The sequence below is a fragment of the Amphiprion ocellaris genome, chromosome 15, assembly GCF_022539595.1.
Source record: "Amphiprion ocellaris isolate individual 3 ecotype Okinawa chromosome 15, ASM2253959v1, whole genome shotgun sequence".
NCBI lineage: Eukaryota > Metazoa > Chordata > Actinopteri > Pomacentridae > Amphiprion > Amphiprion ocellaris.
Window position 1 is genome coordinate 3,981,266 of NC_072780.1, and position 26,284 is coordinate 4,007,549.

General features: G+C 42.4%; 1 protein-coding gene across 5 annotated transcripts in view; it reads left to right on the forward strand.

Moving 5' to 3' along the window:
- The window catches only part of LOC111569694 (adhesion G protein-coupled receptor B1-like), a 108,622-nt gene that overhangs the window by 70,100 nt on the left and 12,238 nt on the right, over window positions 1–26,284 (forward strand). Inside the window, exons 2-14 of one of the 5 annotated variants that reach the window (XM_035948937.2) lie at window positions 9,957–10,091; window positions 19,039–19,945; window positions 20,851–21,000; window positions 21,089–21,187; window positions 21,323–21,487; window positions 21,908–22,072; window positions 23,272–23,436; window positions 23,543–23,707; window positions 23,813–23,914; window positions 24,020–24,126; window positions 24,237–24,431; window positions 24,574–24,642; window positions 25,795–25,903. In XM_035948937.2, coding sequence (XP_035804830.1) covers window positions 19,243–19,945; window positions 20,851–21,000; window positions 21,089–21,187; window positions 21,323–21,487; window positions 21,908–22,072; window positions 23,272–23,436; window positions 23,543–23,707; window positions 23,813–23,914; window positions 24,020–24,126; window positions 24,237–24,431; window positions 24,574–24,642; window positions 25,795–25,903 — 2,194 coding nt within the window. In that variant the 5' untranslated portion in view covers window positions 9,957–10,091; window positions 19,039–19,242. Of the gene's footprint in view, window positions 1–9,956; window positions 10,092–14,843; window positions 15,783–19,038; window positions 19,946–20,850; window positions 21,001–21,088; window positions 21,188–21,322; window positions 21,488–21,907; window positions 22,073–23,271; window positions 23,437–23,542; window positions 23,708–23,812; window positions 23,915–24,019; window positions 24,127–24,236; window positions 24,432–24,573; window positions 24,643–25,794; window positions 25,904–26,284 lie in introns of those variants that run through there. The other 4 variants (XM_035948939.2, XM_035948938.2, XM_023271982.3 and 1 more) reach the window with 4 other exon arrangements.

Below are 26,284 nucleotides of genomic sequence, written 5' to 3' on the forward strand. Positions count from 1 at the left end.
CCAAACTCTGCAGCTCCACTCAGCACTACAGAACGCTGTTTTGGTTTTACAGTCCACAATTTGTACACTCTGACTTCTCATTTCCTGAACATCAAATAATGCTATTTTGTCAAAGTTGCTGGTGTCTCAAAGGTACGCACACGATGTCTTTTCCTGTCAGTGTCACCTTTCTCAATAGAGTTTTTCCAGTTTGAAAGAGCCTCATAAAACAGACTTTCACCCAAGAGAGGTTTGTGTCCTCTGTTGGATGGATTTTTTTCATTTTTTTAGTCGTTTTATTTTCTGACTAAAGTTTAATTTTCCCTTGCTGTTTGGTTAAGTTTAGGCTCTAAATTTACACAGATGACTTTAGGTGTGGGCTGCACGTTGGATCGGTGGTTAGCACTGTCGCCTCGCAGCTAGAAGATCCCCAGTTCGTGTCCCAGGTTCATGTCTTTCTGCGTGGAGTTTGCATGTTCTCCCTGTGCATGCGTGGGTACTCAGGCTTCCTCCCACAGTCCAAAAACATGCTGAGGTCAGCTGGGATAGGCTCCCATTAACATTAACTACATGCTACAAGGCAAACTTGTCATTACTGTTCCAGGAAATGCAGCCTGAAAGAGTAGGTAGAAAAATTATGCCAAAAAAGTATCTAGTGTGTTCAAATGCAATGCCAAGGAGTTCTCATAGCTAAACTTCCAGAAGCCATTAGCAGCTTCTGTTAGTGAAAAAGCTCTAAAACGCTGTAATGCACATGAACCTAAATTTATCAGTTGGAAAAAGAACTACTGTCAAGTCTGAAATTACTCATACCCCAAGCAAATTTTGACGTAAAGTTACTTTTATTCAACCAGCAACTGTCTTTTTGATTGGAAATGACTCAGGTGTTTCCCAAAAGATAATAAGATGATGTACAAGAGGCATCATTGTGGAAAAAAAACATTTTCAGCTTTTATTTACATTTAAAAATAACTTTAAGTTAAAATTTGCTGGGGGTATGAATAATTTTGGGCTTGACTGTATATATAACTGTATCCATGTTGAAGTGACAACTTATGTTGCTAAACCCCAAGCAGCTAAAATCAATAAATTAACTGTGTTTCAAATTAATAATTTGTGCAGCTATTTTTAAAATGTCATTAAGGTTTATTCAGAAAATACCCTTAATTCCTAGTTTGCCAGACAAGATATACAGTAAACCAGGAGTAGACCTTCATCTAGAGAGTCAATACTGCAATAAATCTTTCTCAAAAGACTTCTACTAGTCAACATGAGTTAAAACATGAGTGAGGGTACTAGTACTAATGTGAGTACGTTGACCTGAGGATGCTTATACAGGGAAGGATTACAAAAAGTACACTATTTCTTGTGATTGGAGCAGTAAACAAAACAAGACATCAAATCCAGTACCTGCACAATAGTACTCTGAGTTTTGGCCTAATGTCAGCGTGTTAACATGTTTACAGTAAATGCACTCATGGATAAAACAAATGGAAACACAGTCCCACGATGATGAAAATAATCTCAAAATGATCAGCGCATACATATACTAGGTGGATTCCACTCTTGAAACCATATCCACTCTTCAATATCGGTCTTATAAGCCTCTAAAAGTTGTGGAGAAACTGTATTTTTTTCTACAGGTGGATAGTTCTGGTAATTAAAAATGAAGCAGAATCCTGGACTCCTCCAAACCCTGTCAAGTTTACTTCAGCTAATCTGGTTTAAAAGGCCACTTTAATCTCAAACAGGCTTAATCCCTGTCCTGGAGAGAGGCCCAAACCATTTGAGAGAAAAATCGAACCGCACTGAAGGGGGCTCAGTCACTTTGTCCAAATTGAATTTATTCAGTTTTTCACTCCTGCTTTTTCCCTTCAGGTTGACAGGTAGGATGGAGCCTGTTTGCATATGCACCGACACACAAACATAGAGGCTTCATTTCACTCCCAGCTTGTTGTTAGACTGTGGCAGGTTAGTGAAGCATACATAACATTTAGGGAAATACAGGAAAGGGAAACTCAAGATCAAATAATTTAACACCTGGCTTTTAGGACTCAGTGCTGTTGGGTCGATTCAATTACTGCTTTTTATTTGATCATTAATAATTCCTGTAACTCAACATGCGAACCAGAGAGACACTGATGCAGGCTTTTTCACTCAAATACCAGCGTTATGTTATCGTTTATCCCCACGTTGGTTCACCAGTGTCCCTGACACTCGGGAGCTGCTGCTTTGTGTTCAACAGCTGGTTGTCACAGCAGCAGCTCACCCTGATGACTGTTAGTGGCGGGTATCTGAAAGCACCAGGAGCCGACGATCTGCAGAAACTAGGGCAAACCTGCAGCGGCATCGTGGAGATGGCAGGCGTCTGACCAACGTGTCACTGTGACACGATGTCCTCCCCTTGAGATACAAATATACCACAGATATACAGGACAGAAATAATCCACAGGTGTGATCGTAAGGTTTAAAGAGGGAAGACTGCTGAGATCTTGCATTAAATTAAACACCCACATGCTTAACAAATTCATGAGACCACCTGTCATAAATGCGAGAAAGCACAAATATTTTTAGACTTCTGTCAAAATCTTGCTTCAAGCTAAGAGTTGTATTGTTATTTAAAAGGCAAATAAAGTGGAACAACTGAGTGGGTCAATCAGTAATTACAGGACTTTTTAGGTCAGTTTGCATTAGCAGGGAGCTTAGCTGGCCTGTTTTACTGACTAGTCCTTTCTTTCCAAATGACCTATATGAAAATGGCATAATTATGGCAATTAAGTGCATCAAACTTTAAAAAATTCTTTTTTAATGGCATGAAAATATCAGTTGGAGGAACTTAATTTTTCTGAATAAACAACTTCAAACTTGTCTATCAATTATTGAGAAAGTTGTAACTAAAAATACCATTGATTGAAAAGGAAAAGCTAATTCCATTGAACATAATTTCATAAGAAGTTGTCTTAACTCAAATAATGAATGCAAACTGTTGCAACATAATTTTTTTTAGCGTGCATTATTGTCCAGGAAGTGGATGTAGGTCAATGTAATATCATCTGACGCCATGGAAACACTGTGTGTGCACATGTATGTATTTGTGCATGTGTACACATATAGCCTTCTTTCATTTGTGGATGAAAAAGCACAAAGATCATCATGACCTTAGTGCTCATATCGGATTTGTTCCAGTGTGAGTCAAGTTACAAAAATGTCATGTTTGTAGAATAGACTTTGAGTGCTTGACGTGTCCCTGCCACTAAAAAAATCTATTTACTTTTTCGCAGTTTTTACTTTCCTGTATTTGTTGTATGCAGTGTGTGCACAAAAACGGATACCAGTGCAAAATGTGTTACTTTTCTGTTGGAAATACATGAAATATTGCTTAACAACAATGACTTCTGCTGCAGAGTTGAGATAAATCCCAGGTTGCACAGTTATAAAATGTGAAACAGGAAGCACTGATAGCATGGGCCACTTGCTGTGTTGAACTGCTTGTGTGGCCTTATGAATAGAGAGATTCTGGTCTTAGTTTCAGATTTTATGGGAGAGCACTTGTACTGTATTTATGTTTATATCTGCTTGTGTGAGAGACAGCGAACACTATAAATATGAATTGGATTTATTGTTTGCAAAAACCTGCAAATGTTCCTTGAACAAAGAAAACCACCGCATTGCTGAAAGAAACCCTGAATCGGAGGGACCTTGCACTGGAAAATACTACAGAAGGAAAGAGACAGTAGAAAAGAGCTCATCATGCTGTCTCTGCATCGCCTGCTTCTCTCCTGCTACACAAGAGAAGAAAAATGGATTTCCGGGCAGCCCAAATATGGTCAGGCAGCGACGATGAGGTGTGCAACAGATGAGTCATCCTCCAGACTCCCACACTCCCTAGCCTTGCATGTGTGCAAGACAGAGGGAGAAAAAAAGGAGTGAGACAGCGAGAGAATAAAAGAAATAAAAGCACTGCAAAGACTGTGTTGAACAAACCTTAAAGCCAAGTAATGGTCTTCACATTATGACATCCACACATTTCCACTGAGGAAATAACGAGACGGTGGAACAACAGCAGTGACTGTGCATAACATTAGTCTGTGCACTCTGTGATATTATCTCTTTTCATCTCTTCAGGGCACTGCACTGCTCCACCCACAACCACTGAAAACAGCGTTAAAACAAAGCTCTGCTGCCTTTGTTTGCCTTATGTGTCACACATTTGCAGTACAGTAAGGTCCATCCATCCATCCATCCATTAGTTTTACCTGCGTTATCCTGTAGAGGGTCACCGGGGGGCTGCACAGTGGGCGACAGGCCGGGTGCATCCTAGACAGGTCGTAACCCATCACGTGGCTCACACAAAGAGACAAATCATGCACGCTCACACTCGCACCTACGACTAATTTATAATCACCAATTAACCTACAGTGGAAGGAAGTCAATAGAATATGCAAACTCCACCTAGAAAAGGCCCAGCAGACCCAGTAACCACTGAATAACAGTGCTGCTTTGTGCATTATATTATATATATATTATGCATTATGGTGCAATAATAAAAAATAATTGACTTTGGCTAATTGTGCACACACTGAAATCTGAAATGAATTGCATAATTCCTGTTATTTCCTTCATCTTTTCCACATTTTAAATCTAACACAGATGTTTCGCACAAACTGTGATATGCAAGCAGGCTACTTTAGGTTTTGCATTGCCGAGGGCCATGAGATTGTTGATGTTCTTCACACGCTAGAGAAGAAAATTGCTCGAGGCATAAGAAATGATGATGACTTTACTATCTGCGGCTGCTGCATGGTGGAGCAGTGGTTAGCAGTGATGCCTCACAGCAGGACGGCTCTGGGTTTGAACCTGCTGGTCCGCCTTTCTGTTTGGAGTCTGTACGTTCTCCATGTGCCTGTGTGGCTTTTCTGCAGGTGATCTGGATTTGTAACACAGTCCAAAGACATACATGGAAGGCTAGTCTGTGATTCTATATGTTTTTGTTGCAGGAAGTATTCTGCCTCTTGCCAGCTTCATATGAAATCATGGATCCATTAATAAGAACCTCAAAATCTCAGTTTCTGGGACTCAGAGGGATGTTTTTGTTTGATATTTGTGTTTATATCTGACTAAAACCGTCGTGTTACATATTTTGATCTGTCTTACAAGTGTCATGTTACTGCTTGAAGACTTTTACTGTACGTTTCTTGCCATCTTCTGCTGGAAAAGGACACTTTGATCCGCAGACCTCTCATGGCAAAACCTACAGACTGTGTCAGTTATGATTTCACTTGCTTCTCTGACACTCACTCTCTACAGGATAAAGCAGTAAAACCACCTTTTGACCTGCGTGTCACCAAAGTTCAGCTCATTTTTTCATAAATGTAATCTGTGTTAGCCTTGTTAGTGGCAGTGCATCAGCTCAGCTGTGGTTTTAGCCAAACTAAACCAAACTAGCATGCAAACATGTTTACTATGAACATTTGAGTATACTAACTTTTTACTCCGCCAAGGAACGCAGCGGAGTTATGTGACAATCGGCATTGGTTTGTGTTCTAAAATGATGATAATGTTATGATTAAATGCTCCTTTTGATTTCAAACTACTGTAAAACTGTGTGACTGTGAACTCCTATAACCCAATGTACTCAGTAAATTTCCATGATTAACTTTGGCCATGAAAATATAACAAATTGGATTTGCAAGTAGCCGGTTCAAACTGGCTGCTCAGAAACTGAAAATACTGCTGAAAAAAAGCATCCTGTAACTCATGGTAATGGAACTTGTTTATGTATAAAAGCTAAACTGTTTCCACATATTATCAGCCACTTGTTCCGACTGTGCTCTGTCCATGTTGGCTCCTTGCCGCAAGTAAAACTTTGACTTTGACTTGAGAGACAACTCTCAGTGTTCTTTTGAGCAAACAGTATTCCACTGAAGAATTTTCTTCACAGTTTGTCTGTTCACAACATTAATCAAAAACGGGCCAGCGGATTTGGATGAAATTTTCAGGCAAGGTCAGAAATGACACAAGGACCAAGTGATTAGATTTTAGCAGTGATGCAGCTTATAGTCTGGATCCACGGATTTGTTCAAGATTTCCGAATCATTGCGAGATAGCGGCAGAGCATCACTGTTACTATGACAACAAGTGAACTCTACATCACCTGCCTGCTGATGATCACATGATTGTGATCCTACTACAAATCCACCACTGCGGACCACGAATTGTTTAAAGATATCATCCGCTGGAAATCATACGACGACTGAGCAGCCTTGGCGGAGTACTGCACTCTCTGAGTGCTTTTCTTGCTTTAAGAATAAGTTGACTTTGACAAATTATGAGGAAAAAATAAGCTGGAAACATATATTGTGTCTCATAAATTCATAAAATCTTGCTGATTTTTATACATAATTACCGTACAAACCTGACAGCGGAAATTATAAATGTCTTCAACTCTTAGCTATAAAGTAAATCAACATGTTTCCTAAAATGTCAAACTCCAGCCTCAGAGTTTTTTCTTTCTGGCAATATGTCCAAACGTTCTTGAGATATTTGTGCCAGACAACCAGCATTGCACCCTGCATTGCAGAGTCTTGCAGGTTCAGATTATAGATTGCATTGCACAGGAACAGTAAAATACCCAAGCGAAGGTAATATTGAAATGGTCTCTGGTTTTTACTCTAAAAAATGCAAGCGTTACACAATCACAAGTTGTCACTAATCTTTTTTGGACAGCTTAGAGCCACATAATTTAACTTTGCAGACCTCTCATTTGGGAGAGAATGAGTCTAATCCCTTTTGAGCCACAGTAGCTCATCTCGCTTCTGTTTGAGTAGACGGAGACAGGATGCTATAATGTTGCTGAAATGTTACCAAACAGGGACATTTATCCATCACAACACAAATTAAGCAATGAAGAAATTTTCATGTAATATTAATATAACCTATTTGGCTCCAATTATGCTGGTGAAAAGCTGTAATGTCTGTTTATTCCTTAGCCAAGCAGCGAGGGACTGAGTGCCAGGTCTACATTTTCAGGTAGTTACCCTCAAAGAGGTGAAACTGTGTGGGAAAACTCGCTAATGACGTCCGTATTTACACATTTACAGCTCAGTACGTCTGATATATATTTTTAGATTTTCGCACCGTGTTTTTTTTTAACCTCCCTGTGAACAAACTGTAAAATATTGAGAATTAATAATATGGTAGCACTTGTTATGAAATAGTGGTTGTAAAGCAGGCTGTTGGGATTATGCAAGATTCTACTTGAATCTCTCTGCAGGTTTCAGAGGAGACATGGAAAATGCAACATGAGTCATTATGGGTCAGTAGCTTTCTCATGCTTTGTTTTAACCCTCCTGTTGTCTTCATTTACAGGCACTAAAAAGTATTGATTCCTTGTCTGAAAAAAATCCAAAAATTCAGCAAAAAAATTCCCCAAATTTCTGAAAATGTGCAAAACATTTAGGAAGAAAATTCCAATAATTCCTTAAAAATTTCCCTTAAAACTTTTATTTTTAAAAAAATCCTCCTAATTTGGCAAGAAAATTCTTGTAAATATTTTTTAAAAATTTGTAAAAATCTTCCAAAAAAAATCTTAAAAATATCTGAAGTGGCTACATATATATCAGTAAAACTTCTAATATATTCTTTAAGAACATTTACAAAAAAATCTACCAAATCCAGTGAAATTCGCTGGATTTTGGTTGATTTTTTTGTGAATGTTTTTAAGAAACATTTTTTTAACATTTCTTTTTTCCACCAAAAAATTTTCAAAAATTTCCCAAAAAAGTTGAAAATTTGGACATCAAAAGTTTCACTGTGAAAATGTTTTTTTTCCCCACATTTTCAAACTTTAAAATGGGTCAATTTGACCTGCAGAACAACATGAGGGTTAATTAACTGTCCATCAAGTAACATATAAAACATTGTTCCTCCTTCTGGATTCTGAGCTACCTGCACAGCTGTAGCTTTGTATTTTATAGACAAACGCAAGAATCTAATGTCAGAAAGTGCTCAAGCATCTCTACCCTAAAGCTGCTTATTGTTTCATTGTTTTCCAGCTTGCTCGTCTCATTCGAACGTCGTTAAAGTCAAGTTACGGCACAGTGTAGTAGTGAAAATTCTTATCTCACTGCCTCTTTGATTCCCTGAAATTTATGTCACTCCTTTCAATAGCTAGACAAGAAGTGAGTCACAGCCTCAAGGCCAGCCAGGCTCCGCTTTGTCCACATTTTTCCTGCTCTCCCCAGTTGTTCGGGCTTCACCGTACTACTCATCCACAGGTAACACCATGTATGTCTTTCCTGCAGCAGGATTAGTTTCCTCCACAGCAACCTGTCATAGAAGAGGCCTTCCTCTGGCACTCAGTGCAGCGAAACTCCAGTGAGTCACCCCGCTACATGCCTACATCTCTTTCTCGCTCTTTCTCTCCCTCTCTGGCGTTTATTAAATTCACACCACCTGCTTCATCTGTACTTAATGAATCCCAGCCCTTTCATAGACATGGTGACTAAGAACGGTTTGTTGTGTTCTGTTGTTTTTGTTGTTGTTGCTGCAAGTGATGATGAGCAGCAGGGAAGACTCCACTGGATTAAAATGGACATTGCGTTCGTGGCAAATTATTCATCTCCCTCGTATGAAGCTGACACAAACCAAAAACCAACGCATTTCAGTGCACACTTTTCAACATCTAGCTGTGCACCTCAAGCTTGACCCGATGACAAGCCGTGTGATCTCATTCCTGCATTAAAGAAGAAGTCATCAGGTGCAGTTCAACTCCTCTGTATGTTGCATTAGAAAGGAAAAAAATCAATTTTCTGTCTCGAGTCAAATGGCAGAATTTTCTGGCCGTTTTTTTTTCCCTTCTCGATGTCCACATTGATCGCTGAAACAATTGTGCCGCCGCCCGGGATGTTCAGCAGAAAGCAGTGAGGGATGGGAATCGGAGATAATGGCTGAGTTTATGAGCAGCTGATGAGCCCTGTGGGATATCAATGGAGGGAGACTCCATCCTGGTGTCCGTCCTGCTCAGTGTGAACTGTAGAACTGAATCTGAGAATGTATGAACCATAAAACCACTAAGATTCTTAATTTTCACTTTATTCACATTTCCTAAAAAGTATATTTATACAGCACTGATACCAAGATTATGATATTAAGCTTTTTAATTGACATATTGAGGAAATTTTATGTTTGGCAAGTTACTCAGAGCCCTTGGTGAAGATTAAGAGTCTAATTAAAATAATTTAAGTTTCTGTTTGACTACAAAACGAGGATATTATCTGAGCAACATGATATAACTGAGCTCAGGCCTGCAGTTTCTTCTCTGCTGCCATTTGTTGTCTCAATAAGAACAGATTATATGATCTGCTCAGTCATGCAGTTGGCTGGGAAGGTGGCAAAACAGACATCTCCAAATGTCACTGGTGAAAGCAACCTTATAATTTCAACAGATGAACAAGTGCAGCACTGATGGATCAAACCGCAAAGGGAGTGTTTAACAGAACATGGAGTGTGTTTTGTGTGAGTAGGTTGTCATACTGAGCTGACTGATAAGAGTTTTTCTGAAAGATATGTTTGGTGAAGACAGTGATGTACAGCTAAAGGACTCCAGCAGATTAGTTTTGAAACATATCCGCTCACTGTCATCGGCGGCTCTTCTTCTCTTGTCAGTCACTTCACTGGGGGTGAAGAGGAAGACAAGAGCCCAGAGAAAAGGGAGAAGCTGAGCAGGAAACACAACAAAACTGTGGCAGGCTTCACAGAGATGAGAGGAAATGTAGCTTTTAACTTGAAGAGGTTTTGGAAATTCTTTTGTTTTCCTCTCTCCTCTTTAATTGGGAGGTCTCCTTTTTGGTCCCGTATTTAGAAGAAAGCCACTTATTTTGCTTCAGTTTCATCTTGCGCAACCCCGTTTATTTGTACATGCAAGATAAATCATACAACTGGGTGACCTAACGCTCTTCTCTTTTTGTGGCTTTCAGGGAGCTCTTGTGTTGGAGTGAGGAGACAGGGCGGCCTGTTCTGCCAGGAGCCTCTTACGATGACTATTACAACACATGAAGGAGGCCGGCTGCAGCTAAACGGAGTTATATAGAGGCCAGAAGGACAAGCATTAGGTAATCGCAAGTGAAATGAAGCCTACATGCTTTTACTTTAGGGATAGAAAAAAGTTGTTTCCTGTAATTGGCACCCACTAAGTGAAGTTAGCAATATCTTTGAATATTTTGTAAACAGAAACCATGCATCAAAAGTATCATAAGAGATATTTCACCAGCGTTTAAAATCCAGGCCGAGCAAAGCGGTGGAAGGACTATGCTCTCCGCCTTCACACGCCCACCATGATTTCTGTTTTTGTCTTTTGTTTCACATTGTCTCGGCCAACGCATAACATGAAACCACACAAACACAACAAAAAAAAAAAAAAAAAGAACACTTGGAACAGATAGTTTCTGCACATGCTGATTGAAAAAAATTCAAACCTAAAAGAACATTTCTGGCTGATTAACAAAAAAAATATCAAAATGAAAAGATTGTTTACTGAAATCTTGGTTCACCAGCTGAATGGAGACGTTCAATGAATGAAAAGCCATGTACCTGTGAAACCTCCTAATTAAGATTACATATATGAAGCATTTTAATGACCACTGGCCCAGTTATTTATTTGTTAGCCTGGTTTATTATTAGAATACCCAGCAGTCTGCTCTTCACTACCTTATCATTATCTACATAATGTTCTTGATTGGGAGGATTTAAGAACCTGTTAGTTGCTATATCATTATTGTGCGGTTAGATTTGTTCCTCATTTAGCAATAAAAGCTACAGTAACTGCTCAGATTTTTACAGCCAGAAGACAGTGAGCACTCCTTATCCAACGTGCAGTCTTTCTCCAGCCTTCTCAGGTCACACAGATGCGTTCGAGAAAGGATGAACTGCCGCAGTTTATCAATATTGCACCGCCAACAGGACTGAGACCTCTTAAACAGAGCGAGGTGTCGTCTGCTTTGTGAGGAGCGAATTGCAAGCACAGGTCATGATAATTGGTTTTTGCACCAACCTGTCGCTTTCTTACCCTTTAAACTAGGTCTGTCCTAGTTCTGCTGTTTATTGGAAAGAAAAAAAAGGACAAAGACCCGGAGTGACAGAGAAAAAGAAAAAAAAAACATTGAAAGCGTCTTGATGCCTCTATCTGCGACTCTCTGTCTTCTCCCTCTCCTTTAAACTGCCACTCATAATAAAGCTACAGCAGGTGTGCAGCATGAAACGGACAATTTCAGGAAACATCTCAGTTAATTGGATTCTCAACAATCTGCCTATTGCACAAAACAAGAGCCTCGGCACACAGACGACACAGCTGACTTATTACACAAGCACCTGGAGGACACACCGGATGCTCTAGTATGGAGTGAACTACAAAATACAGATGCACATATGTAGGTACTGGAGTGTCAGATGGAAAAATATGAGTACATTTACATTACATGAGGCATCAGCATTGAAACATTAGCCTCTTTGATGGTTTTATTATCCCCCGAAGGGGAGCAAGTGCAACTTCAAGTGCTTTTTAACATATGCAGCCACTCGATTGTGCAAGACTTTCAGTCAAAATCAACTCAAAGTCAGACATTTAGCTCCTCAAGCAAGCCAAATACGCTCTGCATTCTGCATCCTGTCAGCAATAATTATTCATAAATTTCATATTCTCTTCTGTTTGTGTCATAATTCTGTCTTTCTAATCAAGAAACCCTACCCTCCTCTCTACTGGTTTACGCATGAACAACCTCCTGCAGCTTCATCTAAAAACAGCACCATCTAGGGTTCATATCCCATCATAGCTGCAAGCAGCAGGAAGGCAAAGTAGGAACGCATTTTGGTGAAGCGAGGCCTGTTCTGAAGACGTCTGGTAAGGTGCAGAAATCAATGCCGTTCAGTTGTTCTCATAAGAACAGTCCTAGATTTACCCTGTTGCTGCTTTTACAGTCACTCACTTCACAGAGAAATCTGCATCCTGTGAGTCAGCTATATGAGGGGATTTGCCTGTATGTGACCTCAATGTCTCTTTCTGGGAATATAAGTGCTTTCAAAATATCTCTACAGTGAGAGGGATTTCCTGGCTCTTGTGGAAAGAGTGTGGAGGCAGTAGGTGGCGAGGCGCAGTGGTGATTCCTCAAAACTTTTTTGTTTTTTTTTTTACTTTCTCGCACTTACTTATATGGGCATTTGTTTATGTAACTGTGCCTGCAGCAGCCCACGCCTCCCTTGTAAATGAGCACTGGCGAACCAGAAGGCACTCGCGGTTCAAAAAAGCAAGTGCAAATGCTCAGAGGGGGAAGTTCTGGTTGTCTAGAATTAGATCATTGTGTATCAGGCCATGGTGCGTGTTTGTTAATTACTCCCACATTAGCTGCATGCATGCACACGTTGCCACAGCTGTAGTTCTGGCCACTGACCTGCTCTGGTTCAGTAGCTGGAGGTTAAACAACTTTACTTCAGGGCAGCAGACACAGATACTCTACATTTGCTGTCTGTTTTTCTTTCTCCAGGCCTTTTAGAGTTTTCCCACCAGGCTTAGTACCACTAACTAACATCATCACAACTCATTAATCCTCCTGGTTCCCTGCCACCCCCATTTAACATGCAAAAGTCTTTGACTAATGGGTCAAACTTCTCACACGCTGGGTTTCTAAAAGGTCATTTAATTACACAGCTGGGCATACATTTGGTACATCCATTGAGAAGCCCTCTGCACAAACAGCGAAAGGAATATGGGGTGAAATTTCATATTTCTTCTGCCTTTATCTACCTGAATAAACCTGCGACGGAGGCTTTACTGGGGGAGAAGTTTGTGGGATTTGTTCATTCTGTGATAACCTAATAAAAAAAGTTAAAAATGAACATTTTTTTCTGCTCTCATCTTCTCAGTGATACACTCTGTCACTGCAAACTGGATCCACAGAGCAAATAAGGTGTATCTTTATGACTAATATCAAATAAAAGCAGGTTACAGCATTAGAATGAACTGAAAGTACTGTAATTACTGACTGCTCGCTCCCACGACTGTATACACTGTATGTGGTGATTATGAGCTCTCATGGCTATAATATACAGTATCTGAGAGCAGAAGGCTGTGGGATCAAGTCGTGCTGTGTGGCAAGACGCGCTGCATATGTGTGACGTGACTTCTGTCGCAGGGTTTTGGTTTGTAGTGACACATTTTTATTCGTACGCATGTGAGGAGAAATACAAATGCTTGTTCTTACTCATGATCCTGGCGTCACAACCCTGAGGTCCAAACAGCAAACACGGATTCGCTGCAGCTGTTCTCATAACTGTCTGAAATGTTATTAAGTGTAACTCGCTGAAGGGATTTGGCAGCACTGTCTACACACTCACAGTTCACACGTGTTGCAATGAAAAGAGCAAATGCCACCTCCATATGGCAGCGTTTCTAGGTCCCTGGATAGAAGGTTATCAGCACAATGAAAGAAGATGCTTTAATTACAGATTCATTGTTTAAACAGCAATAAATTACCAAAAAATCTAGCACTAGTAAACACATACAGTGAAAATTCAATTTACAAAATTAATTAAATGACTATAAAGAAGAGCTAAGCAAAGAAAACATACTAATGAATCCAATAATGTATGTTTTATTATTGAATACTATTATATTTACTGAATTAATACAAAAACGACTACTGAGTCAGTAAAACTATCACAAAATTGCATATTTATGATACTTGATGAAACAAAATGTTTTTAAAGAACTAAAGCTGCCACCAACTTCACCAATCTCATGACTAACAGACAAGTTAGAAGCACTTTTACACATTTTAGTAACTTCTGGTCATGATTTCTTCTCGTTTTTCACAATCAGAAACACACTATGTAGATTCTTTCCTGTGTCTTAACAGAGGTGATATTTAGGGCTCTTTAAAAGCAGCCTGAAATTGCAGAGTGTGTTCAAAATAGACCACATTTTCCAGAGAACACTTAGTCCTGTGGGTCACCTTAACCAAAGGTCAGGTTAGCTCCTTCAAACCCTCAATCTGAGGCACATTCCTCTAAATGCACCAGGGGGAACTAATTAACAGAGGAGGAAATTACATTTCTGTGTTGTTCATTAAATTATAGCAGCAATTTCCCCCCTAAAAAAGGTCTGTGCCACCACAACACAGTGTGATTCCGCACTCCCACTGGTCTTTGAGGAAACTGGGGGACATAATTGAAAAAAAGGACAACGATTGATGACTGATGATCCCTCCTATCAGCTCCTGTGTTCAACACTTCCTGACTCACGCTGTTTAGACAGTCACCAATTTATTCTGAGTGAGCTTTTTCTCTCTCTCTCATGTAGTTTTGCAAGAAGAGGAATGCAGCCAACATTACACCAACAAGCCGACACCCACGTCAGGTTATCCCTTTCACACTTTGAGAACTACCCAGAGCCTCCCACATCCCCAGAGAGAGAGACTGTGTGAGAGAGGGAGGGAGGGAGGGAGGGAGGAGGCCTATTCCTGTGTGCATGTGTGTGATTGTCTATGTCAGTGTGTGTTTGTGTGTGACAGAGAGACAGACAGAGATGATGTGCACGCCCGTGTTTCCTCTCCTGCACCGCCGCACCTCCACTTTTAATTGGTTGAGGAGATGCTGTCCCTGCGTGTGCGTAAATCATGCATTTTGCACGCACGAGTTTACAAACTAACTCACATGACGCGAGCGTTTAATAACTTTAATTAAATGTTAATGAGCTCTAAACAAAGGGAGGGATCATCCCTTAATGCCCTGAATGAACACGTGAGAGTGAAGCCTGTATTATTTTTACATGTATTGAATAAATGCATGGCTGTTTATTAAATGTTCATATATTGTAATAATTCATAGATCAGCACGGTGCCACAGCTGCGCCTCTCTGTGCGCACTGGAAAGTCTCATGGCGATGTGAAGGCAATTCATTTTCATGCCTGCACACCTTTCCCATTGATCCTCTTTCCGGTATACCTTTGGCTCTGCGTTGATATCTGCGTAGTTTGGTGTTCATAATCATTTGTCTCTGTCTCCCTGCACAGATCCCTCCCCTCTCTTCAGACTCCCTCCCTCCCTCCCTCCCTCCTCCGTGCGCTGACATAGTCACTCTCACACTTGCGCACGCACACGCGCGCTCACACAAACGCGTCTCCCCCGCACACTCCCCTCCCCGTCCTCTGGTGCTGTCTCATTCACTCCAGCACTCCATCCACGCACTGACTCCAACTTGAAGCAAGGGGGGGCGGGGTTGGATAAATAGCTCCAAGAGGAGGCCACAAGCTACACTGAGACTGGACCCACTTGCAGTGCAAAGACCACAAGCAAGAAGACTCCGAAGCCGGGAGTAGAAGTACCAACATTTTATCCTGGAGCTTAGAGAGAAAAAGACAACCGAGACCACAGCGTTTGCTTCTACGGACTGTCTGCTGGAGCTCCGATATAACCAATTTGTCCTTTCGCTATACGCCAGTTTCTCTGGATATAGCAGCTAAACACAGTTGGTAGTAAACTCTTTGGAGTTTGATAGAGTCACTTTATTTTTTCTTTGCTTGTGAGAGTGGACTGCACTGAAGCTTGGGATCGACCTGTCCGGGTCGGGCTTGGACCTGGCGCGTTCTTTCGGCGGCTTCAAACACTGCGAAAGTTTTGGCCAGAGCGCCGACCCGAAGACTTTGAGTCGAGTCAGACTTTGAGATCAGCAGCTGCTACCCGAGTCCAGATCCGAACCAGCTGGACGAGAGGTTAGAGAGCCACTGACGAGACTTCAAAGAAACGTTTTCAAGGTAAGGAGAGAGGAAGAAGCCTCGTGGTTCTTTGCGCTTTTACGCGTCTTTTCTGTGATTCGCAAAAGTACAAGTGTTGCGTTTTGTATGTTTCCATGTCTATGTTAAGGCAGAGATGGTTGAAAGTTTCCACAGTGAGGATGAGTGACGTTTGACTTTGTTCCTGCTGCGTCTGACTGAGTTTCAGCACCAGAGTCGCTGTCCGTGGTGCTGAAACTCTTAACTCTCAACTTCTTCTGCTCAAATGTTCCTGCGACGTTGTCTCTATTGCATTGCATTCTGCATCATGTTTCAGCTCCTGTGTGCAAAATTGTTTCTTCCCATAATATTCCTTTCCTCTACAGATCGCTTGAACTGTTGGAAAGTTCTCGCAGCACTTTGCCGCTTAAGCAGCCGGATACTAGAGCAGCATTATAGTACTTTGTCATGCCGCTGCGTCAAGGTGACGTGACAGCTCAGCAACAGAAAGTTAGACTGTGGCAACAGGTTGCTCAGCAGAACTTTCCGGTTTTCTCGCATTATTTAGACTGTATGGTAGATTTGAGTGCAGTTGTGGAAGATGCAAAGCAGTTAAGTTTAATAGAAAGCTGTCTATTGCAGATGCTTTTTCAGCAGACATGCTTTAAACATCTCTAGTAGTTCAATATGAGACCTTAGTGAAGGTTTTTGATAAACCTGCACAAAAAGCAAAGTCTATGCAAGTGAGAAATGAACAGACTCTTAATTTTCTCACTTTTCTAGGAGAAAGGAGTTCATTCAAACCCTTGTCTGAATCTGAAGACACACACTCAGTCCTAAAACTTAGCCCCAGGATGCCTGGACTTCATGCCAGCAATCTGCAGTGATTTGTTTAGTTCTGCTGTTTGATGTCTTTGCTGTCACACAGCTTTGCAGCAAAGCCGTCTAGTGCTCCAGTTTCTTGCACACGTGCGCAAGTACTGCATGAAAAGGAAGAAAAAGCATGAGCAATTTCTGGGTGAAGGATGACCTGTGAGGATGCCTCGAAAATGGCTTTTCTTAAGTTTGCCTCTGCAAAGAAAAGAATGAGGCGTTCTGGTTGTCAGTCTATGTCTATTGTACTTCATGCAGTTTCAATCAAGGGGGAAAAAGAAATCCCATCTTCAACAACACCGAGGCAGAAAAGCTCAAACCTGACAGCTGGAAAATCACAACCTACAGGCTTTCAGGGTGTAGCATCAGATGGAAAGTAATTGGTTTTCTCTTAGTATATTTAAATTTTATAGAAGTTTTATGTCTGCAGGGAAGCACTGTTCTATCCTCTTCATCCCTAATGGAAATCAGTGTTTACTCCAGGGCATCTTTTTACAGCTTTCATGCAAATTACTTAATCACCTGCAGACGTTCCCTAACAGCCAGTGAAAATGCCACATCTCATCAAATGCAGCACAATTATTATTGCTTTACAAAGTAGCCTTGCTTCTCTTGCTTATACACTCAGTGTTTGCTGTATCTCTAATGAGACAGGCTTCTACAAAACTGCGTACAGCAGCATGAATACAGAGCATGTCGCTGATGATAATTTTTGCAGTTTCCATGCTTTTTCACACTGATCTGCAAAAATAAACCCTGTCTCCATAACAACAAACTGCTTGCTCTTTCGGCTGCCTGCTATGCAGAAATGTTGTTGACGACAGCAAGTGGACCAAGCAAAGGGAAGGGACAGAAAGATGGGTGAGGAGGGGGGAGTGAGGGAGAGTCTGTGTGGCAAAAGAGCACAGAAACCGAGTTCGCTCATGACAGCTGGACTTTTCACTCTGCGCCTCATCAGATACCCATTCATGGAGCTTCCGGTTGTTGGGAGGCGGGAGGGAGAGAGAGAGACTCACCTCTACAAAGCAGAGGTCTTTGCTGCGTTTCTCACAGAGAGGAGAGGGAGGGCTAGAGGGAGGCAGAGCGGGAGGCAGAGATGTGAAAAGAGATGCCAGGAACGTAATTATGAGTTCTCTGCTTCAAGAGTGCAGGTGCTTCTCAAACCGACTGTCGCTATAGGTGCCAATTGTGCTACTGTGTCTCTGCACTGCCCTTCCTGTGTGATTAACCCCTTAATCACAAACAGCACATGCATGCCTTTAATGCAAAGTCTGAATTACATCTTAGGGTTCCTGTATAGAGACCCAATGTAATTCCTGATAACAATTTATGTGTAATATTTCACAGTGGATGATGTTCTTGATGTGTTCAGCTGATAATAATCACTGAAAAAAGAGTAAGCAGGAAAATGTGAGAAAGCAGAAGAATAGCCTTGGTTGCATGTGAAAGATGTTGCTGAGCAACAGTGTTCCTCCGAGCTGTAAGGAGCATCTTCCATTTACTTCTGTTGGTCCAGTCCGCACAGAGACATTGACTTTGACTCTGTGCTCTTTCTTAATGCAGGATTATTCACACAATGACAGAGCTCAAAATCTCTGCAAGATAAAGTGAGATTTAGATAAAGCATGTTTGCAAAATAAGTTACTAAGTGCAGAAAAGTCAAGACTACTGTGGATGCTTAATTTGTATGCATGCACCCTCTTTGCAGAGGAGAAAAAAATGCATGATTAAGAGTAGCTTTTAGTGACTTGCACATGTGAAATGTTCATGCATCTGCCTTATAACATGTCTGTATTTGCCCTAATATGCAAGATGCAAGTGTGACAATCATTTGTCACTCCAGATGCATTTGCTATTTAACTTTATGCTGTGGTATGTAATGCAGGAAATATTCCCAAAGCAATTGTTGAGATGCCACAGCAGAGTATGTAATCACACCTCACAACGGACGCAAACTATCCATTTCTCTTGTTTACCACTCAACTGGAGGAGTGCACTGCACAAATAATGGAACTAATAAGCGTCTGTGGTTGCCAGTGGCAATGCTTCTATGGACGTCAGACTGACGCACATGATTCACAGTACAGTTCAGTGTGTGGGAGGAAAGAGCAAAAGCTTGGAGATACCAGCTTGCTGTGAAGGACTGTAATTGCACTAAGCAATTATGTGCAAGAACAGGGCATTTTAGATCATTGAAACATAGCCTGAAACACTGTGGTACAGATCAGAGGCAGATCCCTGATGCATAAATATTAGTTTGACAATAGTCCAGTTGAAATGCGGCTCATGAATATTTGGGAAAACAATGCATTGTATTAAAAGAAAGCTCCTATCTTGTATGCTAATATCTGGTCTTTTGTTATGATTAATTAGATGTTGGAGAATAATGACAAAATTCTTTCTCCTTTTCTTCATTTCTCTGCAGCTCCCTCTCTGGTACAGACATGACATACTGTCTGAAACACTAAAAAGTATAAATCCAACAGTTCTTCAGAGAGGTTGTGAAGATAATTAAGAGATCTGAAACAAGTGCAGTAACTTGCAACAAAGAAGTCAAAGAAACCACCTGGTAAAACCAGCAGTCACAGATACAACAACTTCAACACCGTCCTCAAGCTAAGCCGACCCAATGGCGTGGTCAGCTCTTACCGGCCCCTGTGTGGCCCTGATCCTGCTCTTCTTCGGTTTGACTTCCTGCACTCCCTCCGGCCCTGCCTCCGCCACCTGTGCCACCCTGGAACAAAGCCGCTTCTTCGGTGTATTCTCCTCTACGACCACCCTGCCATCCACACCGTGCTCCTGGACCCTGCAGAACCCCGACCCTCGCCGCTACACCGTCTACATGAAGATCACCAAGCCCACCGACTCCTGCGTGCCCCGCCAGATCAGAACCTTCCAGTTCGACTCATTCATTGAGACCTCCCGTACCTACCTGGGCATGGAGAGCTTTGATGAGGTGGTCAGGCTGTGCGACGCTTCAACCACTGTCACCTACCTGGAGTCTAGCAAGCAGTTCCTTCAGATCCGCAAGGTTGCCCCAAGAAATGGCCTGGAGATCGTGCAGGGGGAGAACGATGTCAGTGAGTTCAAGGCTGAGTTTCTGGTCGTGGGAAAGAGGAACCCGAGCATGCCTGCTTGCCAGATGCTGTGCCAGTGGCTGGAGAAGTGCCTGTCCAGTAGCACCCATGATTATCCCTGCGGCATCATGAACACACCCTGCCAGTGCTGGGAGGCCCCAAAGAGGAAGCCAGGAAGCTGCTACAGGGGTGGTGTCTACGTTGAGAAATGCCTTCCAGTTCCCAGAGACAACGGACGTGACGCTGAGATTATCAGTAAGTTCATAACATGACCAAGCTTGTAGAAACAAAGTGAAAGAAAAACTCAAAAATCTCAAGAGGTTCAGACATTGCAGACATTTAACCTCAAAAGAAACAAACAAGAACAGCATGTTTTGCTGTGGTTGTTGTGTTTTGTAATGTCATCTACTTGACTGTTGATGGGGGGGTGGGTGGGTCATGTTCCCTATCACCCTGCAGCTCTGCAGGACGTCTCCACGCCTGCTATCACTCAGTGTTAGGAGCTGCTCAGGGTAATGAGCCTCGTCTATAGAGCAGAGAGGTGCAGGCAGAGGATGTGCACTTTGCAGCCACAAAGTAATGAGAAGTAAATCAGAGGTGTTAGAGAGATTTACCTGCATCTCCAACCCTAAGTGGCAGGACCTCCTAAACTGCACACATCATTGGTCTGTCCATTTGGTCTTACTGCTTGGCAAGGAGTTTGGGTTTACGGGGGAGATAGAGGGCATGTTTGTGTTCTAGACCGGGGCAGAGGGGGAGGTAGAAAAGAGCACAAAGACCTAACAGTTAATCGGCAGCAGAGATCGAAGCGCTGCACTTGTGGTCGCCATAGCAACCTGCCAGTCGTCCCTCACACACACAAATGCCGCTCTGCCACGGTTCACACCGAGTGGTTAAAAGCAAACAATCACCATTTCAAATGGAACATCTATCAGCGAGAGTGCTCACAAAGAGTCCCCCTCGCTCATCCTCTGCACATAAAACACATATTACTCTCTTTCAGACCTTACATATGAAGTTAGAGAATTTTTGCTGAAATGTGCTTCTGTACACCTTTTGTACTAAGTATTCCAACCTTTACACAACTTAGTTTCCGCTACATCACTATAGTTTCTTCCAACTTTGCTCAAGATCTTTCTTCTTCTTACCTCTTCCTGCAGAGGGCTGGGCCGGTTGGGGCCGCTGGTCTGTGTGCAGCCAGGAATGTGGCGGCGGAGTCCAGGTGCGCAGCCGAACCTGCCAGCCCGAGGATGGCGTGTGCGAGGGAACAGTTGAGGAAGGACGTGCCTGCAACCCTCAGCCCTGCATCGGTAAGCCCACTTGCTAATTTACTCACTTTCATTGCTGCAATTGGCTCAGATCCAGTGCAATAATCATATAATTTTCAAACTGTCTCAGGCAAAGAGCGCAACAGGAGCCAGGGTCTGAGGGCCATCATCGGTTTGAAGAGAGACAATGCTGATGATGCCAACCATGGTGTTGTTGCCACCCAAACAGGTGAGATAGCAAGATGTTGTGCACATTTTACAAAGGTTACTTCCTGCAAAGAATACCCAAGAAGCTAAAGGTGCATCTCAGTCCAGCTAAATCTTAAGTTTGTTGTGTTGACCATCCAATTCGTCTTCTCCACAGTAGATGCTAAAACCGATGAGTGGTCCCCCTGGAGCTCATGCTCAGTGTCCTGCGGTGAAGGTTGGCAGAGCCGAACCCGTGTCTGTGCCACTTCCTCCTTCACCACCCAGTGCACCGGACCCCTGCGTGAGAACCGACCCTGCAATAACACCGCTGTCTGCCCCGGTCAGTGCCTGGTTGCTCACATATGAGGGGGGAGATAAGTGGGGAAAAAAGAGAGTATTGTCTAGAAAGAAGCTAGGCACACTCTTTGAAGTGCACAATAGAGGCGAAAGCCATCATCTGTTAATGATTTCCCTTTATACAGCAGCAGTCACAAAGGAGAAATCAATAACAAGAAGCAGACAAGTTAGAGAGGCAGTTTTGAGCTTTCACACTCTGAGATTTGGATTGTGAAAATTAGGCTGCTGTTCAATATCAAGTAAATCTCCCAAGAAATGCTGAGGTTGTGTGGAGGACCGCTCCACCTACTGGAGAGTTCATAAAATGCACCTATTCTACTTAGATATTATAAAACTCCAGTGAATTCAAAATAGCAGTTTGACATTTTAAAATACTCAACAAAAACTGTTCCCCCGTTTCTAGTGGATGGTGCTTGGGATGAGTGGACCCCCTGGAGCTTGTGCTCATCCACTTGTGGTCGTGGTTATCGTGACCGTACTCGCATATGCAAGCTGCCCCAGAATGGAGGAGAGCCTTGCCGCGGCCCTACAAGACAAACCAAGTTCTGCAACATTGCTGTCTGCCCCGGTAAGTTGGAAGTATTCAGTACTTTTTCATATTTCTGTCCTAGATTTGGCGGCACACAGTATAATGTATAAAAAAGATGCATGTAATCATGTTAGAGCTTGTATTATAGCCAGTTTTGTTCTTTTACTACCTTACTAAAAAATTCATGACAGTCAACTCAGCTAAGTGATTCATATGCAAGAGCTACTAAAACCGCTTAATGGCATCACCACCATCACAAACAGCAACTGCAGTGGCGGCTTGACATTACACCTGACGAATCACAGTAAAAGCCCCTGTGGGCATTAGTCAGCAGCTTCATAACAACCACCAGTGAATCATTCTGCGCTCGTGGTCGGGCAGCCTATTAGAAGTAGAGTCCGTTCCTATTCTGCCTCCTACTCATGTGCCACTCATTTTAAAGCAAGACACTGCTGCTATTGTTTGCCTTTTTTCATAACTTTTTCCACATTAGTTTTAGTGATGTATGCTTTCATTTTAAAAAAAAGTAATTTAATCCAGACATTGTCCTGCTGCAGTTGCACTTTAACATCAGCAGATGTCTCTGTGCACCACAACGGAACTCCTGTTAATGCATAAAACAGAGAATGGGCCAAGTCATTACTGGGAGATGATTATACACATCATTTACAGCGAGACTTAGGAAATTAAGTAATCCTTTATGACCCATTTGGCATAATAGAAATGGGGTTTTTTTTGACCAATCTAGAGTTTTTTTTGTTTTTTTTTACAGACTGTGTACTTTATTCTGTCTGTTTTACCATCTTACAGCACAGCATTTAATAGCAACAGTCTATTTCTAAGTGTTTTAATCATTTCAGTCATATTGTCCTCCCAAATTTAAATCTTCAATATAAAAACCATTTTCTTTCATTATGATTCTGTGGTCTTTTATTAAAAGCTACAGTTGTTATTTTATAGTAGTATGGTGGGAAAAGATTGGTCTCCTGGTCAATGTGATTTTTATGATGGCGCAAACTTGATTCTAGCTTTAAGGATCTTATAGGTTCATATGTACATACAGTTGTATTTGAAGGACAGACAACTGAGCTCCAACTTTCTGTTTCACTTAAACTCAGCTGAAGTAGGCCACATGAAATGTTAATAGCATCAGCGAGTGATGCCTGCAGCCTGAGGCTCCGTCTTGTCCTCACACTGGCAATAACTCTCTCCCTATGCGTTCCTCTGCCTCCCTCTAGTGGACGGATACTGGAACGAATGGTCTGCCTGGACTGCATGCTCTGCTTCCTGCTCCAATGGTACCATGCAGAGGACAAGAGAGTGCAACGGGCCATCCTACGGGGGTTCAGACTGCCACGGTAGCTGGAAAGAGTCAGCCAACTGCTTCCTGAAGGAGTGTCCCGGTAAATATAAAAAGAAAAAACAATTTGAGATTCACCATCCAGATAAAATAGAAATGAATCATGCATGTCGCAGTACAGAGTTCATGGTGTGAAATACTTTTTACAGTTGATGGACGCTGGCATGCGTGGACCACATGGGGCAGCTGCAGCAAGACTTGCGGTGGAGGAATCCAGCAGAGACAGAGAATCTGTGAAGGGCCTTTCTTTGGAGGAGAACCTTGCCCCGGTGAATCTGGAGAACAGAGGCGCTGCAATGAGAAGAGATGCCCCGGTTAGTGGCTCCAAAACGACTGAATTATTCTCAGTGCATTATAGCCACAATACAGAATTAAACTGATTACTCAGTGCATCATACCTGATTCGTTAAAACTTTCAGAGCCCCATGAGATCTGCCCTGAACAGAACACTGGCGATATTGTGTGGAAGAAAACCCCCGCTGGAGACATGGCTGCCATCGCCTGCCCTGCTGACGCTTCAGGTACAGAGACTGGATGCTGGAAGTGCTTTGTCTTTATTCCTGGTTAGACTCTATCATCCCTCCCGCCGACTTTGCTAACAAGTGTCTGCTTTCTCTCCCTACCAGGTCTGATTCTGCGTCGGTGCACCCTTGACGCTGTAGGCCTCGCCTCCTGGGAGAACCCAACTCACATCAAGTGTGTCTCCAAGAACTATGAGAACATTCAGATGCTGGTAAGCTCCCGAAAACATACCATCATTAAAATGCCTTTGTTCTCAGATGGCTAGTTTTCCCAGTGGTGTTGCCAAAAGTTAAGCTTAACTTCTCAACTCTTTGTCTGCAGTCAAAGGACTACATCTCCAAAGCTCAAATGGGACAAAGTGTGGATGGAGTCGCTGAGGTGATTTCTCGCCTGAGATTCTCCTCTGATGAAGGCGCCAGGTACAGCGGCGACCTCTTGGCCGTCATGGAAATCCTGAAGAACACCACTGAACTGTACAAGGGAACCAGGCTGAGGCTGAGCAACGCTGATGTGGAGGTAAGTTGGTTTATCTATGTACATATTTTAAAACTAATATCCTGCATCACTCACTTGCTCATCATCTCTGACCAAAAATAGTATCTAATTAAACTGAGCTTGGCATCTTCTTACACCTCTGCCTCCGTTTAATGATCCGCAGAACTATGTCCAGACCGTCAGCAACCTACTGAAGGAGGAACATCGTGACAAATGGGAAGAGGCACAGCTGGTATGTGATAAGAGGGTGTATGTATGAGTGATTTAGAGCGCATATTAGCAGGGGAAGAAAATAAGTCTATTATGCTAGCGGGCTTGTGATGTGTGAGGGACAAAAACAGAGCTGTCAGAGTGTGGATGACAAGTTTGTGGGGAAAAAAAAAACTAAATTGGCTGCGTTGGCCGGGTGGGTAGCTGATTAAAATTACAAATTGCCCTTTCTTTCTCCCAAACATTCAATTAGAATGCAATAAAAGGACAATGTTGGGAGCTTAAAAAAGACAATTACAAGGAAAAAAGGCATTAAACTACATGTGCAGAGTTCAATTTATCATCCAGCACTACCTAATTTCTTTTAACTTACTCATAAGTTTCTCTTAAAACAGACTTAGCAGAACTTCTTGACCACCTGTTGACATATTCTCTCCCCACTTTGAAGACACTCTATGAATGTTCCTGCTAAAGTGAGACAGTGAAAACAGCTCCTACTAATCGAGCTGCCTAAGGGATGTGAAAGTGTTGGAAAAGTTCGAGAAACAGAAGCCTCCCACTGTGGAGAGTAAGCACACATTTACGCACAAACCGAAAAACAGGAGGGTAAATTACCAAGGCCACTGCGACAAGAGAAAAGCACTTCAAGGTGACAGCAACAGAGAGAGAGAGACTGAATCAGGGGAAAATCACTACTCCCACTCTGCAATCTGTGAGTGTCCATGCCATCCTACATACTGATGGCTGCTGTAAAGAGACATAGACAGTACATCGCATGCAAGCACACACCTTACACCCACATCGCTGCAGTTCTGCGTCAGAGACACGCAAGTCAGGCAGCCCTCCCTTCCACTGAACAAGAGAGAGAGAGGACCAAAAAAAAAAAAAAAAAACAGTATGAATCAACAGCCTGCCCATTTATGGCCTTAAGGAAGTTCTGAGGTTGCATAGCAGCAAGAAATGTGCTTTTTTTTCTCCTTTCAGTCCACTGCTGAGCTCTCTGAAAGAAGAAGAAGTACTAGTTGAACTGGCATAAGAGCAGGGAATCTAGATATGGTCATGCAAGCCTTGCCTGCAGTTGTGCTAATTGCATATAATGAAACTTAAATGAATGTGCCCCTTCTCCCTATTTTTGACCCTTTCCTTTCTCCCTTCCTTCTCTATTTTTCTCCAGATGGGTGCCAACATTAAAGAGTTCCTCCGCCTTGTCGAGGACTTTGTGAACATGATCGGTATGCAAATGAGCGGCTTTCAGGACATTTATGAAGTCACCGAGAATTTAGGTGAGCCCTAATTTCCTCTGCCAGCTGCTCTATGCTCATGTCTAGTCGGGATGATTTGTCCTTTCTCCAGCCAGAGAGTCCATCAATCTTAATCTCGCCTGCGAACCAGAGTCCGTATAAGCAGCAGCAGAATGCATCAGTTATCACCCTGACAAACTGTCAGGCCCATCAGCTGTAGCATTATAACTTGTCTCCTTGATGCTGAGCGAGTATATCTGGCACTGCACCACGTGTGGCTTTCACACAAACTTATCAGTCTCTCAGGTACAGTAAGAATAACCGAGTGTGAAATCCAAACGTCACATGCTTAATCACTTCACTGTGACTTGTGTGACTTGTTTTTGACTCTGCAACATCGACATTCTCACAGGATTTAGTGGA